Genomic DNA, 15835 nt, shown 5'->3' on the forward strand with positions numbered 1-15835 from the left:
TCACGCACGGAGCGAATATGTTTGCTGCTGTTTTTAAGATAGTACGTTCTCGATAAAATCGTTAGAAATACCTTTGAAATGAGCCGATTTAAATTTACAATTGATCAAGTTTTGAATATCAGCCCTGCTTGTAAAATTTATTTTCTTTGTTTATTATTAATTTTTTTGTATTATTTTGATTTTATTTTTTTATTTGTTGCATGATTTGTTGTTGTATGATTTGTATTTTGTTCGTTTCTGTTCTGTTCTGTTGGTAATTCTGATTATGTAGAAAAAAACTTATTGTGATCAATCGATAAATGGATCAATATCAATTAAAAAAAGTGAACCAATTATTTCAACTGGAATTTCAATTAAACAATTGGTATGTTTTAACTTTTATGTCTTACAAATTACTCCTAAAAGTCCTTACTTATATAATAATAATATACTAATTTAGAAAATTACTTACATTTTGGTGACGGAAGACGGAACATTCATTTAACTAGAATAATATGAAATGCATGAAGTTTGTTTATTAGTCCTTTAATTCCTTGAACAAAATAATAAATTCAATTTCAAAATTAAACTTAAACAAGTGAAAACAAACAATTAACTGAGTTAATTGTTGAAATACCATGTATAGACAGTGTTGATTACTATGTCACATTACACATACGTCATACACATCTAGGCATATACATATCTGTAGTATGACAGAATACATCTGTTTAGTAATGCATCTAAGCGAGAGGTATTATATACATGTATTTAACACTAGTTGGAAGACGCTTGGAGAGTGGGAGTTTTTTAGTTACAGATAACTAGTAAGTATGCAACAAAACTCCCACTCTCTGCATGCATAAAACAGAAGATCTGTCGTATCGTATCTGTAGTACCTCTAATACCTCTCGCTTAGATGCATTACTAAACGGATGTATTCTGTCATACTACAGATATGTATATGCCTAGATGGTACAAACACACATGGTATAACTGATATTCCCATATAATACATACTATACAATTTGCGCATAATTTGCGTCCTCACGGGTAAACAGTCATGTTTTCAAAAAAAAGTTTCAAACAAAAGTTGTTTATTTTTTTATAAGGAACATTTCTTATATTTAAAGTTTTGTTCGATCTCTAACGGTTTACAAGATGGGTCTTGTAAACCTTGGGTTCTACGGACACAAGACAACTGACCTATGCTGCTCATTTACGAACTCGACCTCACTTTTTACGATCTGAACACGCTATAAAAATTTCAATTTGATATCTTTTTTCGTTTTTGAGTTATCGTGAAGACAGACGAACAGACAAACAGACAGACAACCGGAAATGGCTTAATTAAGTGATTTTATGAACACCTATATCAAAATTTTGTTCATAGTATCAATATTTTTAAGCGTTACAAATTTGGGACTAAACTTAGTATACTTTAGTAGTATCTTGGGACTAAACTTAGGTATATCCATGATATATTTCTTATACATGCTATAAAAAGCAAGCCTTTTTTCCAAAATTTTCCTGGCGCTCGTACATCCTTAAGTCAGAATAATTTGAAATATAGCGTTATCACACTTCACACATTTGACATTTTAGGATATATTTAAGACTAATATCAATTTTTAGAAGTTGTTACTGCTTAGTGGTATGACTTCAATACTGCTATTAGCTTAAATTCGCCAATTTATTTTGTGACATCTTGTACATTTCTAACTACCATTAAAAAAATGAATAGATTGCCTTGATTGTTTCTCTTTTTTTTTGAAAATTTTTTTAGAAATATCGAATGAAAAATAATTTATCAAACTTTTTGATTATTATATAAAAAAAAATGATTGGTTCTTTTTTACTTGAGTCATAAGAAAAATTATAAGGAAAACAAAAAATAAATATTTGGTTTTTTGATAAAATTTTATTTGACACATTTTCTTTTATTTTTGAAAACCAACACGTAGTAATACAGTTGTGGAAAACATTATTTTTATTTGTTGACATATTTTGAAATTGAATTTATTTTTCATGACTGATTTATTTGTCATTTTTATTGAGGTAACTATTTATTTATTTATTTATTTATACAGTGTGCCCCCCCCCCAAATAAACTACCGTATTATACGATATAGTTAATCAAAAACGTCATAAAGTTAGTCAGATTAAATGTCATCATCTATGAACACAATAGATATATTTAACTGTACTATGTACATTATTTAAAAATTATTATATTTGTTATTAACAGACTTTTTTATTATCACAGACTTTTTTTAATCAATACAAACAAACTATGTGATATCAGTTTCACATTCAACCAATCCTATTTTGAATGTTAAGGAGGATCCCTCACCAGTAATAGAAAAAAATAAATTAGTAGAAAATGATCCAAATTTTTAGTATGTTGTAGTTAACGATACATATTATTAAATAAATAAAAAAATTTGGGTATCTTATCGATCAATTAAGAGAGTAATTAATTAATTAAAAATACACTAAATAACATAATCATCCTCATTTCATGCTATGTTATTTAGTGTATTTTTAATTAATTAATTACTCTCTTAATTGATCGATAAGATACCCAAATTTTTTTTTTTATTTAATAATATGTATCGTTAACTACAACATACTAAAAATTTGGATCATTTTCTACTAATTTATTTTTTTCTATTACTGGTGAGGGATCCTCCTTAATAATTCAATTATATTAATAGTTGAGTATTTAAACAATTAACAATGCTGTTTATGATTTGAACATGATTTGAATTAATTATTGAATCGACAAATAAATAATAAGCAATTAAAAATTAATTACAATTATATTTTAATTAAAATTCATCAATAAAATAAAAAATTTATTAACATTTTGAAATATTTATCATTTACTATTTTAATAAAACAGAAATGTTTGTCTGTTTGTATGCTTATACAAATCTTGGAAATATAACGCCACCTATTGAAAACTTATACAAAAAAAAAACATAAGAGTGTTTGAGGAAAATTATATAATTCTCAGTGCCATCTATTGAAAATTAATAGAACTTACAAGTGAATTCAACACTTTCTATATAAAAACTAAAGTTCTCGTTCATTAGTCAAGATAAAAACCTACCCTATCTTATCAGTTGGATCAAAAAATATACATCTACAAAATTTCATTGAAATCAGTTGAGTAGTTTCGGAGCTTAGCGTAAACGAATATCGGGATAAACGAATAAACGGGATTTTTATGTATTAAAATTCATCAGAATTTCAACATTATGCTAAGACACAGGTATTCGGATACGAATTGACGGAGAACAGTTAGTATTTAACAAGAATGCGTATGTTTAATAATCTAATGAATTAGAGCAGATACATCCATTCTCAGCTGTATACATGCATGTACTGATGAGAATGACTGACAATGAGTTCTTATCAGTACAAAATCTAATCATGATCACAATCAGTTGTTATGTCCGTTTTTAATCACATTTTTATTAAATTTATTTATATTTTTACCTTACGTTCTTATTTAAAAAAATTTTGAAGCTTATTATGGAATTTTTTAATTACTAATTTATTTTATTACTCAATTTGGCATTTCTTTTTCATATTTTATGATCCTGGACGCATAAGGATCACGGGGCCCTTTTCTTTCGTAAAACTTCATTTGACTATTCGGTCACTACCAATTCAAAGGCATTTCATTGCTGGTCTCAAGTCTTCGCCAAATATCTTTTTGCCAGAATTCTATTCCCACTCTCCATAACTTCGCAGTGACTGTTCTGGGGGAGGGGGGGGGGGTTTACATACTTAGACCAAAAGGTTCGTTGTGATATTGAAATAGGGTTAGCTCAGTCTCGGCCACTATTCCATGAACCATTTGGAGCTGGTTAAGAACACCAGGACTTCAACGGACTTAAGAAGTGTTCAAAGATAGACTGACTCAAGTGAGTCTATCTTGTCATGACAAGAGCTGGGCAGTTAGAAAGAAGATAATGCATGATTTCTTTTTCTCTTTCCAATGTGATAGCTCTTGGAATAACCCTGGTGCACTGCTAACCCCAGGAGCAGTTTGCAGTTCACAAATGGAACAGCCGGATGCCTGTTGATGCTTGCACCCGACAGTTTTATGCCATTTCTAGCAAGCTCACCGGTTTCACGATTATCTCTAGTATTCCTGTGTTCCGGTACCCATACCTGGATCATTTAAGGACGTTCGGTAGTCCTGAAAACCTCAGGCAGTATGTTGTGCATCTTTCAATGCGAGGAACATTTTTATTAACCAAACTGTGTTAAAGAAATTCCATGAAACAATTTTCTATTTTTTAATAATAAATTGATTGTTAAATTGTATTCATTCTTAAACGTTATATTATATACTCATACAGGGTGGTCTTTGGGTGGTTTTATAGTTAACCAGTCAGAAAATAACTTGAACAAAAGTTACAGAGTTTGATGGGAAACTAATATTTTTTATTTAAAATTTAAAGTTGCAAAAAGTGCAAAATTTCAAATCGATATTCCTTTAAATAAACGAAAATATGAGGGTGTCTTTATCTTAAAGGTGGTGACACACTGTATGAGTATACAGGGTGGTCCATTTGAATCTATTAGGGCTAATAGCTCGTTTTGTAGTTTTTAGTTGCAAAAACTAATCTAAATAAAAAACAAATGAAAACAAACAATTGACTGAGTTAATTGTTGATATACCATGCATAGTCAGTGTTGATTTCTTTATCACATTACACATACAAACATGTGACACATACATAACTGATAATCAAGTATAGTACATATTATAAAATTTCCGCCTAATTGGCGCCCTCACGGGTAAACAGTGATGTTTACGAAAAAATGTTAACAAAAGTTGTTTAATTTTTGATAAGGAACATTTTTTACATTTAAACTTTTGTTCTATCTCTAACGGTTTACAAGATGGGTCCTACGGACCCAAGACCCAATTGACCTATGATGCTCATTTACGAACTTGACCTCACTTTTTACGTTCTGAGTATGCTGTAAAAATTTCAGCTCGATATCTTTTTTCGTTTTTGAGTTATCGTGTCCACAGACGGACGGACGGACGGACAACCGGAAATGGACTAATTAGGTTACAAACTTAGGACTAAACTTAATATACTATGTATATTTCATATATACATGGTATAATAAGTGTGGCTTAATCTTAAATGTGGTGACACACTGTACATATAATAAGTAAAGTTTCATTGAAACATTTCAATAATTATTATTTAAAGAGTAAATAAATTAAATAAATAAATAAATAAATAATTATTGTTAATTGCACATAATAAATAATTTGTATGATCTTTTAAGCAAGAAAGAAGTATTTTATTGAACACAGAACGGTATTCACCGCGGTACTCGATGCTCGACTCAACAAAGTCATTGTTCATTGTAACTTAACCTCGTTTTTTTTTTTAATTTCTGCATTTGCATTTTTTTTTTTTTTTCATTAATTGAAAATATTTGTAACTAATAAATTGTTAACTGTGTGTTTTTTATATTTTTTAAATTTATTTTTTTGTGTTTAATTTGATTTTGTTTCATATAATAATTCATTCATCTACTAAACAAAATTAATTAAAATTAATTAATTAATATTCATTAAAACCAAATCATTAACATCCATGAAATGCAGTGTCGCAGTTTTGGTGATTTAACAAGCTTGCCTGATGACAATAATCCATCATCAATGCCAAATTCAGCGGTCGAATCAACGGAAAGCTCTCCAGATTCGGTTAGTATTCATTTTTTTTTTTTTCCAATTTTTGCTTAGTATTTATTTTTTTTTTTACTTTAGTTCTCTTGCGAATCGAATTATTGCATGGTCACTAATTTTATAATAATTAAAATTTGTTTAGAATTTAGATTCAGTAATATTAAATTTTATTATATTTTATTTGAAATTTTTCTTTCGCAAAAAAAAATCAATAGTTATGAATCCTCAATAATAAATAGGTCATACTAAAAGCTGGTACTTCCCCCCCCCCACCCTTCGTTGTTGCCAGAGCCCGCCCTTGATTGCCCTTTTTTCATTGAAAGCTTATAAACTTATTTATACAATTTCAAACCAACTCTTTTGAAGCCGGGTAAACTTTAAGCACGTGATAAGAGATTTAATTCACGCGTTCTGCAAATGCGTCAAATATTCTTTAACTTTATAAATCATAACCTCTACATAATGTATAATAAATTTATTTTTTAATGCACTAGAGCAGAGAAATAATCTTGATAAATAAATTTGTTTAAACTAATTTCACCATATTTCTATCACAAGTTTTTTTTTAATTTACCGAGTATGACTTATATTAAACTAACGAATGTACACGAACAGGACCGAAAATTTCAATATTAATATTTTTTTGCTTACATCTTTATTCTCGTGATGAGAGAGATTTCTTACAATTTCTGAAGAACTTGCAAAAACTGTAGATAGGTTGAAAAAAGTTTGTAACTCGAGGGCTGTCGGGTTAACATCGTTTTAATCAAAGTTCCACTAAAAAGGGAAGATAAAAAATTAATCAAAATTTTCGCCCGCCAAGACAGGCCAAGCCAAAGAAGACTCTCTGAATATTTACTTCCGGTATACGAATGTAGACTCGTGGTTGCTTGAAGAAGCTATTAACAAATTCCTTTCGTTAACTGGCCTCGGTTCGATAGACTATAGATACAAATAACGAGTCATTCAAACTTTCGAACTCTTTCGAAGTTAAGGTCAGCCATTACTAATTTTCTCAAAATAATAATAATTTTTTGCTTTACTTGAATTATTAACCATAATTTGACTACAAATAAAATTTTTTTTTTAAATTAATAGCATGTTGGCAAGCTATTTAAGTATACCTAATGCCACTTATGAAATTTAAGGTTGTTATGAAAGTGGAAAATTCAAAGAACAAAATATCTGCTACCATCTTTAAAAAACATAATTTTTTAAGTTTAAATTGCTGAAAATATTTTTATGTATTTAATAAAAGTTACATTATGACCTATAAAGTCTGACAACACTGAAATATTTATGTTGACATTCTACGATCAGTTCATGATAGCATAACCTTAACAAAATATTTGAAAAATTTAATTTCGTTAAAAGTTCAACTAACAAAATTATTTGATATTTAAATTAATATAAAATTACAATTTTATCATTAGTTAATAAAATTATTGGTTAACAATACAATGACATATCTTCAACACATGTGCAACGTTGCCAAGCGTAATATAATGTTATTAAATTTCATATATTTTGTGTTAATTTTTGTTAATTGTCTCAAAAAATTAAAAACAAGGATGTTTTGTAAATGGGTACAATGTTATTAAATTTCATATATTTTGTGTTAATTTTTGTTAATTGTCTCAAAAAATTAAAAACAAGGATGTTTTGTAAATGGGTACTGTGGTAGTTTTTTGTTTAGCTGTCATTTCTAGGTCTCGAGTAATTTTAACATCGGTTTTCACGAAAACCAAGAACAGGAATAAGTTCATTTTTGACTAGGCTTTCCTTATTATTTGAATTTTTGGAAACTTAAATAGCATTTTCTTCATAACAACCTTAAGGACTCCAATTTTGGAACTTAATAAAAATTTATATTAATAATAGAATTAAGGCAGTGCATGAAATAAATTTTTTATTAACAATTTTTCATTTTTTTTTTATATAACAAAAATATGCATGATTATAAAAAAAAAACATATAGAGAGCAAAGTCTATGATAGATTTACGTAGATTGGATTTGGAGCCACTTTATAGAGGTGTCTCTGTTAAAGCTTTGGTAAGCATTATTTTTATTTTGTTTTTATTTATTTTTAAAGCTTTGTCTGTACATGATGCTTTTTTTTTCAAAAAAAAACTTTCACTCTTCTTGCTTTAAATGGAACGCAAAGGTACAATTTCCTGTAATCATAACTGAAAATTTTACGTGGCCTTAAGATCGAAGATTTATCGTGTTATGATTACGTTCATTTTATTTGCGTGGAATTACAGGAAAATAATATTAAGAAAAGGTCTATTCATAAAGCATTTCTATTTATATTGAGTTTGGTGAGAAATATTACTTTGAAATTTGGTCACAAAATATACAGGGTGTTTTTTAATTGACCCTATAAAAGTCTATTACAAGATTAAGCTCGTCAAGAGGAACGAAAATGGTCTTTACGAAATTTCGATCTGATGCATAATTTCCGAGATATTAACAGATGTATTTCACTAAATCATAAAGCACTTAGAGTCAGGAGCGAGTAATTATGCGATTTTCTTGAGATTTTGTGGTTATTTTGTTACGTCCAGAGTTCGAAAGCAGACAAAATCGATGCAGAAATTTATTAAAAAACAATTCTTTTTTTATTCGCCTCAGTTCGTTCAATAGAGGCAGAGATATTCAAACAATTTAGAGATAAATTATCCCAAAACCGCGTGCAGAATGTCGTGCGAAACGTTCTTTAACCGGAAAACTCCTTGTCTCTGTTTTTTACAAGGAAAGAAATCTTTTTAAAAAAAAATTAGCGTTCTCCCAAAATTTTCCAATAGATTATCAAAATTCAGTAGTTTTACCCCACTAGATTTGGTTAATAATTTCGGTAATTAGGCCTCAGATCGAAATTTGGTAACGAACTTTTTCGTTAGTCTTAAAAGAAATATGACTTTTTGATAATGTGAATAGACCTTTATAAAAACACATTCTGATCAATAAAAAAATCTTTGATCTATCTCTTGATTTATTTTTATATTTTTCTGCACTATTAAATTAATTTAGTTTGTAAACAAACAATTTTAATTAATTGAAATATTTTTATATTATTGATGTGTTGCCTGTCTGTGCTCGTTCATATTGTGCTGCTTAAAATTATTGTTACACACTGTACTTGTGCGTGTTGTACTGCTGCGCTTACATAACTCAAAACAAACTGACTGAAAACACCCCACGCTACCGTCGCGCCACATTCGAAATACCAATTAACAAAAATAAAAAATAACTAAAAACAGAGAGCTAGTTTTATGAATCTTGCATCTAATAATAACTCTACTAATAACAACACAATACTTTACGCAACAATTGAGCGTGGGTTTAGTTGGCGTAAATGTCAACCAATCAGCATGTACCCACCTCTTATTATGCGTATGCAGTCATTTACGCAACCAAAAACGGTAAGATCACTTAATCATCTTAACTTACATTTTTAATTTTTTTATTTTACCCCCAAAACAAAACTAGGTGCAAAATTACAAAACAAATTTGTTGATGACTAAAGCTAGAAATGCTTTTTATGTCTAATCTAGAAGGGTTCGATTTGCGGTAAATTTCAAAGATAATAAAATGACGCACGTTGAATGAATTACTGGGTACTGGCCCTTCAGACCAGTTGTCTTTAGTATAATGATCATTACTCTTGTGATGTGAGAAAATCTCATGGAACTGCGCAAGTGCGCAATTTCAAAAATAATGTTTGGTTATAGTTATTGAAAATGTTTACTCAAAATGTTATATTTCACAAATTATTAACAGCTGTCAAATTTTTACTTGTCTTTTGTAGGATAGGGTTAACTAAAAATCATATGGATTTAATACTAGCCGTGCCATCTATATGTCAGGCTACGAACTTACCTGTCCACCTAATATGTATGGCATTGCGTAGCGTCATTTTGACGTCAAAAGATCGTCTAGTCTATTCAATAGGCGTCATTTTACTATTTAATAACAGACATTTGTCGCACATTTCCCCTTAACCCAAGAATAGATACAATGAAAACAGGAAAAATTCCTAATTAAAAATTGTTATTCGAAGTAAAATTCTTTAAACCCACCGTCGTAAAAACAGCAAAAGTTGTTCGATTTTATTTAGCTTATTTGTTGTGCACAAGTAATTGTAAACAGAATTAAAGCCTGGCTTACATTAGGTAAAGTATACGGCACGGACAGTGAAGAAAACCTATCACTGTCGCCAGTAGCTTTATTAGGCCACAGATTTATCTACCTGAACTTACCCCTGACAATGCAGGTTACTGACGTGAAACATAAATGTTGTATTTTCTCGTCCGCCAGTTACTGTCCTATTCGCGTTGACAGTAACTGGCATGATATATTTACTCAATAACATTGACTGTCTTGCAGGTACTATTTACTCTGAATTTCCACGCTAATCGATTGTTAAAATGACTTTTGTTGTGGAAAACAAAATATTCCCTGGCGTATATTTTATCAAATGTAAATGAGGCTTAATTTTTCACTAGCAATTAAAAAATTATATATTTTTTTCAAGATAAAAATTGTAATTTAGCACATTTTGCTCAAAAAATTTGCATGAAATAATCATATAAAATTTTGGAGTTAATGAAAATCAAAATAATTGATGAAATAATGTGCTTTCTGTTTCAGAAATCCAGTTTTAGTAAGTTCGATGCATTGTCTAAGAAAACTATGTTACATGTACGATCATCAGATGCTGGTAAAGCTCAAGAAAAATTCAATGTAAGTACACTTCAAAGCTTTTATTTTTTTATTTGAGTAGGTGATTAATTTCGAAACGAATATAATCAGTTTCAACTTTTTTGAATCGTTCGTAAAAGTACAATTTTTCTTAGCTGAAATCTGTATCGGAAACTGTCTACAGAAAGTGTGTCGTAATTTAAAACACTTTAAGGTATCTTTGAAGGCGACCAAGAATCTAAGTTGGTTTGCCCCTTTGAAGCTACGAAATAGTTTTTAGCTCATAAAATTATTAAAAAATTAAATTTATTGATTGATCTTCATTTTTTTTGTGTTAAAGGGATCAACGGGGTTAATTGAACAAAATTGTAAGGCTTGTTCTAAGCAAGTTTTTCAAATGGAACAAATGAAAGCAGAAAAAGCAATATGGCATAAAAATTGTTTCCGATGTAAAGAATGCAATAAACAATTAAAGTAAGTACCAATCTTTTTTTTAATTATCTTTATACAAATTACCCGCTCCATGATTTGGCGTTTGGAAACGTTATGTTTACGTAGATAATTGTTTTTTCACCAGAATTGCAAAAAAGGAGTATATTACGAGATAAATTCTCAAAAAATTTGAATAAGCCCCCATCTTCGGCCAAATGAGCGGACTCAAAGTGGGATACTATGGCTCCAATATAGTTTCAAAGATGTAGCGTCTGTCTCAAATTTGAAATGATTCCAGAAAAGGTAGAACCGAATTTAAACGAAACATTTTCCAAAATAATATAATGGATGTAAGATCGTCCGCAGTGGGGGAGGGGGGGTTAGTTGGACCGTAATTAGAGGGTGCAATTGGTGGGGGTTTAGTCAGCAAAGCTCGGTTATCCAGGTACTATGTCGTTTAAACACGATTCTACCCTTTTTAAAATCTGTTCAAACTTGAGACACACGCTACATTTTCGGCACTCTATTGGGTCCAAAGCACGAGGATGTAAAATGTTTGCATCCTTAGGAGCTTTAAGCTGAGAAGAAAAGTTAAAAATTTATTCATCCTTAATACGGTTTATCTAATGATAAGTCTTCCTTCTATTGCTATTTGGCAACGGAATCCTAAAAATCATTCTCGAAATATTAATTTAAGTTTAAGAAATTCATCAGAGTTCGGAGTGGGTAAATTCGATAAGTCTAAGATTAAACTAACATAGTTTTTGTTTTTTGTTGAATACAGTGTGGATACATACCAAAGTCATGAAGGTACACTTTATTGCAAGCCACATTTTAAAGCGTTATTTGCACCAAAAGTTGTTGAAGATACTCAACCAAGTAAGTTAATTCCTTCTTTTTTTTTTAATCCAAAATTTGATAAAAACTCGTATTTTACTTTTCTATGAGAATCTTATGAATTATTATTTATAGTGAAACCTCGAAAACCTGAATTAATTATTAGAGAATCTCAACCTGTCGAATTACCGCCTGATGTAGTTCGAGGTATTATTTGTGTTTGTTTTAAATCTTGTGTGTGGCAAAAAAAAAGCCTTCTTAGATTTATTTTACCTAAATTTAGTGCTGTGTGGCTGCAGTTGTGTTTTTTTGTTTTGTTTTGAATACTAAAAAACATTTTCCCAAAAATTTAGAATTTTGCATGCAAATTACACGAATTATGGATTGGTATTTTTTTTTTTAATTAGAAAGATTGACTCAATTACAGTAGGGCACATATCGACATCTTCTCAGATAGTGTTACCGAAATTCGGGTCCTTGAGATGTCAGGATTCCAATCGAGGATGGTTTATCAATGCTTCGAGGAACTGCACTGACACCTGGCACTGAACAATTCAGTCAGGCTAGTGTAGGTACCGGGACAATCCATCGTTATCGAATTCGCTGGCACTAGAGGGGTCTTCTCTTTTTACCAAAGCCCGTCATTCCCCTGTTAAGTTACTCCTTAAATTACCGAATCGAGGAATGGTTACGACAAGCCCATCTTGTTTACTGGGACTTGAAAACCTGGGAAAAATCCCGGCGGAGAAGCTGTGAGCTTTCTGCATGGCGTCTGGCCTCGATAGAATCCTCGATAGAAGCTTAAAATCTATTATGGCCAAATTAAATTGAATCGATCAATTTAATTTGAACCACTTTGTAGTATTTTGAGCTAATCTTTAGGGAAAAATTTCGCTAATCCAAGAAAAATGCATCACTTTGGATTAAAAAAAGTGTATCAGTAGGAATGATTCATTTTTTATCGTCGATAAGATTTTATTTAAGGTATGTTGTCAGGAAATTAGAATGCATATAATCTTTTATTATTGATAAAGACCGTGAGCTCATAATAAAGTGAAATTTTATGATTCTTTTTATCTGCGTTGTTGAGAATTAATGTAAAGGTAACTTTAGTGTTCTTCTACGATTTTTTGAAGTTATATTTCTGTAAACGACTTGTGGAAAAATGATGAGTGAATTTTTTTGATGCGCGCGCATAGGATAACACAAAAACTACATGCTGAAGTTAGTTACAATTTTTTAATACCATGAAGTTAGTCGATAAACGAAATGTTAGACAAGAACAAAAGATAAATGACAGATTAAGTCATCAATCCTTAAAATGGAAAAGAAAAACAGTCATGGAAAGTTCGCTTGATTATGGGCTGACGGTCGAATACTGATAGGCTACTTTGGTGTTTATCAGTAAAAGTATAAAAACAATACAAAATGACATCATTTCCTTCAAATGGTCGGTTTTTATTGCAAATAATAACTTCTTTTTTTTTATTAATAATTATTTGTTAAATACTTGACACCAAAAGAAGTAATTATTTATTTTATTGTTGTCATTAATTGTTCTGTCTACAAACTTTTTCCAAAAAATTTTGGTGTTCTAAATATGGAAACTGGTAAACATTTTATTTTATATTTTGGTATTTAAGAACAGTCGTTTCGATCTAAGATATCGCGTTCCCTTTCGCTTCGAAAGAAATTAACTTTAATTTGTCAAAAAAATTTGTGAAGCGAGTTTTTTTTTTTTTTGTAAAATTTAATTTTAAAGGAAAATCAATTAAAAAATTCGCGTAGAATCACTTCAATTTTGTCGGAACGGTTCGAGATGTTGTATTCAACTTGTAAACGAAATTAAGTTTCACTTATTTTTGAAAAAATTGAATTTTTATTTTAAAAATTAATACTTATACATAAATACAGTGTGTTCCGAAAAAATGTATATTCCCTTTTTATGCGTGTGACTCAAAATTATTAAGATTAGAAAGTGTAAGCTGAAAACGCTAACTGATGAAATAGGAAACTTTCCTATCCATTAAAAATGGTCCAAAATCTTGGATTTATGAATCCACGGATTCTCTGATCTCAACAGAATCCTATAACTTCATGTTCTAAAAGTAGCACGTCTTACCTTGAGATATCTCGCCTTCGGAGAACGTGTTTTTCTTAAAAATTGGGCAGAGGACCCCCTTGATCTCGGTCCTAGGGACCCATTTGCGGTACTGCTCTCTTCATACCGCGCATATATGAAATATATAAAGGTATACTATACGTTTTTCACGCTTAAAAATATTGATGCCACGAACAAAATTTTGATATAGATGTTCATAAAATCACCTAATTAGTCCATTTCCGGTTGTACGGTTATCCGACTGTCAACACGATAACTAAAAAACGAAAAGAGATATCAAGTTGAAACTTTTATAGCATGCTAAGAACGTAAAAAGTGAGGCCCTAAAGTTGCAATATAGTTCAATTGAGTCTTGGATCCGGTTTATTATTTTTATTATTATTATTAATTAGGTGTCTCGTTAGTAAAACTCGTTGAAAAATGTTCAGTGTATACATTTTTTTTAACCACTTTGTGTTTAAATTAATTAACATATATCTTTCTCATACAATATTAATTATTAATTTTTAATGACAGTAAAATATTAATGACTTATCAAAATTTAATTATAATATTTCATTTTACATCTAACACTCAAATTATTTATTAAGGATGTATGAGCATGACAACAATGTTTGATTTAAAGGCTCAAAATTTATTTGTAGGTAGTCTTTTACTCAAAGAGACTTCAGCTTAGGTAACCGTCCAAATTTTTAAGAAAAAAGTCATTAAAAATCGATATAAAATACATTGGCCCTTATGGAGGAATCTCAAAAAACGACATATTTTGGAAGTTTTGGATAATTTTCATTTGGAATGAATGAAAACAAATTTAAAAAAACTTTTTAATAGAAAGTAAACATATTAGCAATGAATTAGAAAAGAAATAAACTAAGTGTCACCGTCCATATAAGGGATGTAAGAGCAGGGTAGATTAAGGGTTGAAATTATTTTTATCTTATTTTCAACTTTGATGATGAATTTTGTTATAACTTCATGAATGTAGACGAAAAATAAGAATAAAATTTTTCGATATGTGTCTTGGTTTTCGAAATATCGAAAGCTAAATAATTAAACAAAATTTTCAATTTTCGATATTTTGAAAATTAAGCCAGATATCGAAAAATTTTATTCTTACTTTTCGTCTTATATCGTCAAGTAATTATATAAATTTATCATCAAAATTGAAAATATCTATTTTTAAATTTATGCCCCCACTACCATGCTCATACATCCTTAATAACAGTAAAATAATAATGACTTATCAAAATTTAATTATCATATTTCATTTTGCATTCAACACTCAAATTATTTATTAAGAATTAAAAATTGTGTCAATCTTTTAAAAAAAAAAATAAAAAATACATCAAAACTTAAAATTTAATTGCATGCTGTTTATATTTTTTTAATGATAATGAATAAAATTAATTTTAATAATTTTTAATAAAACTAATAATTAGTTTAATAATTAATATTTCACACATATGAGTGATTTAAAATTATAACAAAAAAAGTTATGTTTCTATTTATTTATTTTTTTTGTGTAATTTGTAACATTTGAATGCTCATCCAGACATCTTCAATTCATATGCGTGTGTGTTATATCTTATACGAAATTTACAGAGTGTCACCCAACCACAAACAACTAGTCTTGTCAATTTAATTTTTACTTACCAAAAATTATTTCGTGATAAACTTTTTTATCAATATTGCTGGGAAATGGTGTAGAAATTATACAAATATTTTAAAATATTTAATCCAGTAACCTTGTAGCCTGAAAATACGTGGTAGTTTGCGCCAAATCCGGTAATTGTATCCCGTAACTATTGAATAATACAAATTTATGAATGCGAGCGCTGAATGCAATATTTTTTTAATCAGATTTTGGCGATTCTCCTCACCCTAAAAGACTATTTTTTTTGTAATATTCGATCCTACTGAATGAATTTTGACCTGGATTCTTCGTAACCCCTCGTTAATTTGTTAAACGCCGAGATTTTTATACAGAACGACAGAATATTGCAGAAAGCTGCGGTGTCCGAAAAAAAAT

The 15835-nt window shown here is 29.5% G+C and overlaps 1 protein-coding gene across 11 annotated transcripts in view; it reads left to right on the top strand.

Annotated features, from left to right (window-relative positions):
- LOC123290457 (uncharacterized protein YFR016C) overlaps positions 1 to 15835 on the top strand; it is a 95338-nt gene that overhangs the window by 65648 nt on the left and 13855 nt on the right. For 4 of the 11 annotated variants that reach the window (XM_044870658.1, XM_044870650.1, XM_044870655.1 and 1 more), the window contains exons 6-13: positions 272 to 364; positions 5630 to 5728; positions 7689 to 7763; positions 8975 to 9136; positions 10365 to 10457; positions 10756 to 10889; positions 11632 to 11726; positions 11820 to 11891. In XM_044870658.1, coding sequence (XP_044726593.1) covers positions 272 to 364; positions 5630 to 5728; positions 7689 to 7763; positions 8975 to 9136; positions 10365 to 10457; positions 10756 to 10889; positions 11632 to 11726; positions 11820 to 11891 — 823 coding nt within the window. The remainder of the gene's footprint in view (positions 1 to 271; positions 365 to 5629; positions 5729 to 7688; positions 7764 to 8974; positions 9137 to 10364; positions 10458 to 10755; positions 10890 to 11631; positions 11727 to 11819; positions 11892 to 15835) is intronic. The other 7 variants (XM_044870653.1, XM_044870656.1, XM_044870651.1 and 4 more) reach the window with 6 other exon arrangements.

This window comes from Chrysoperla carnea, chromosome 1 (genome assembly GCF_905475395.1).
Source record: "Chrysoperla carnea chromosome 1, inChrCarn1.1, whole genome shotgun sequence".
NCBI classification, from domain to species: Eukaryota; Metazoa; Arthropoda; class Insecta; order Neuroptera; family Chrysopidae; genus Chrysoperla; species Chrysoperla carnea.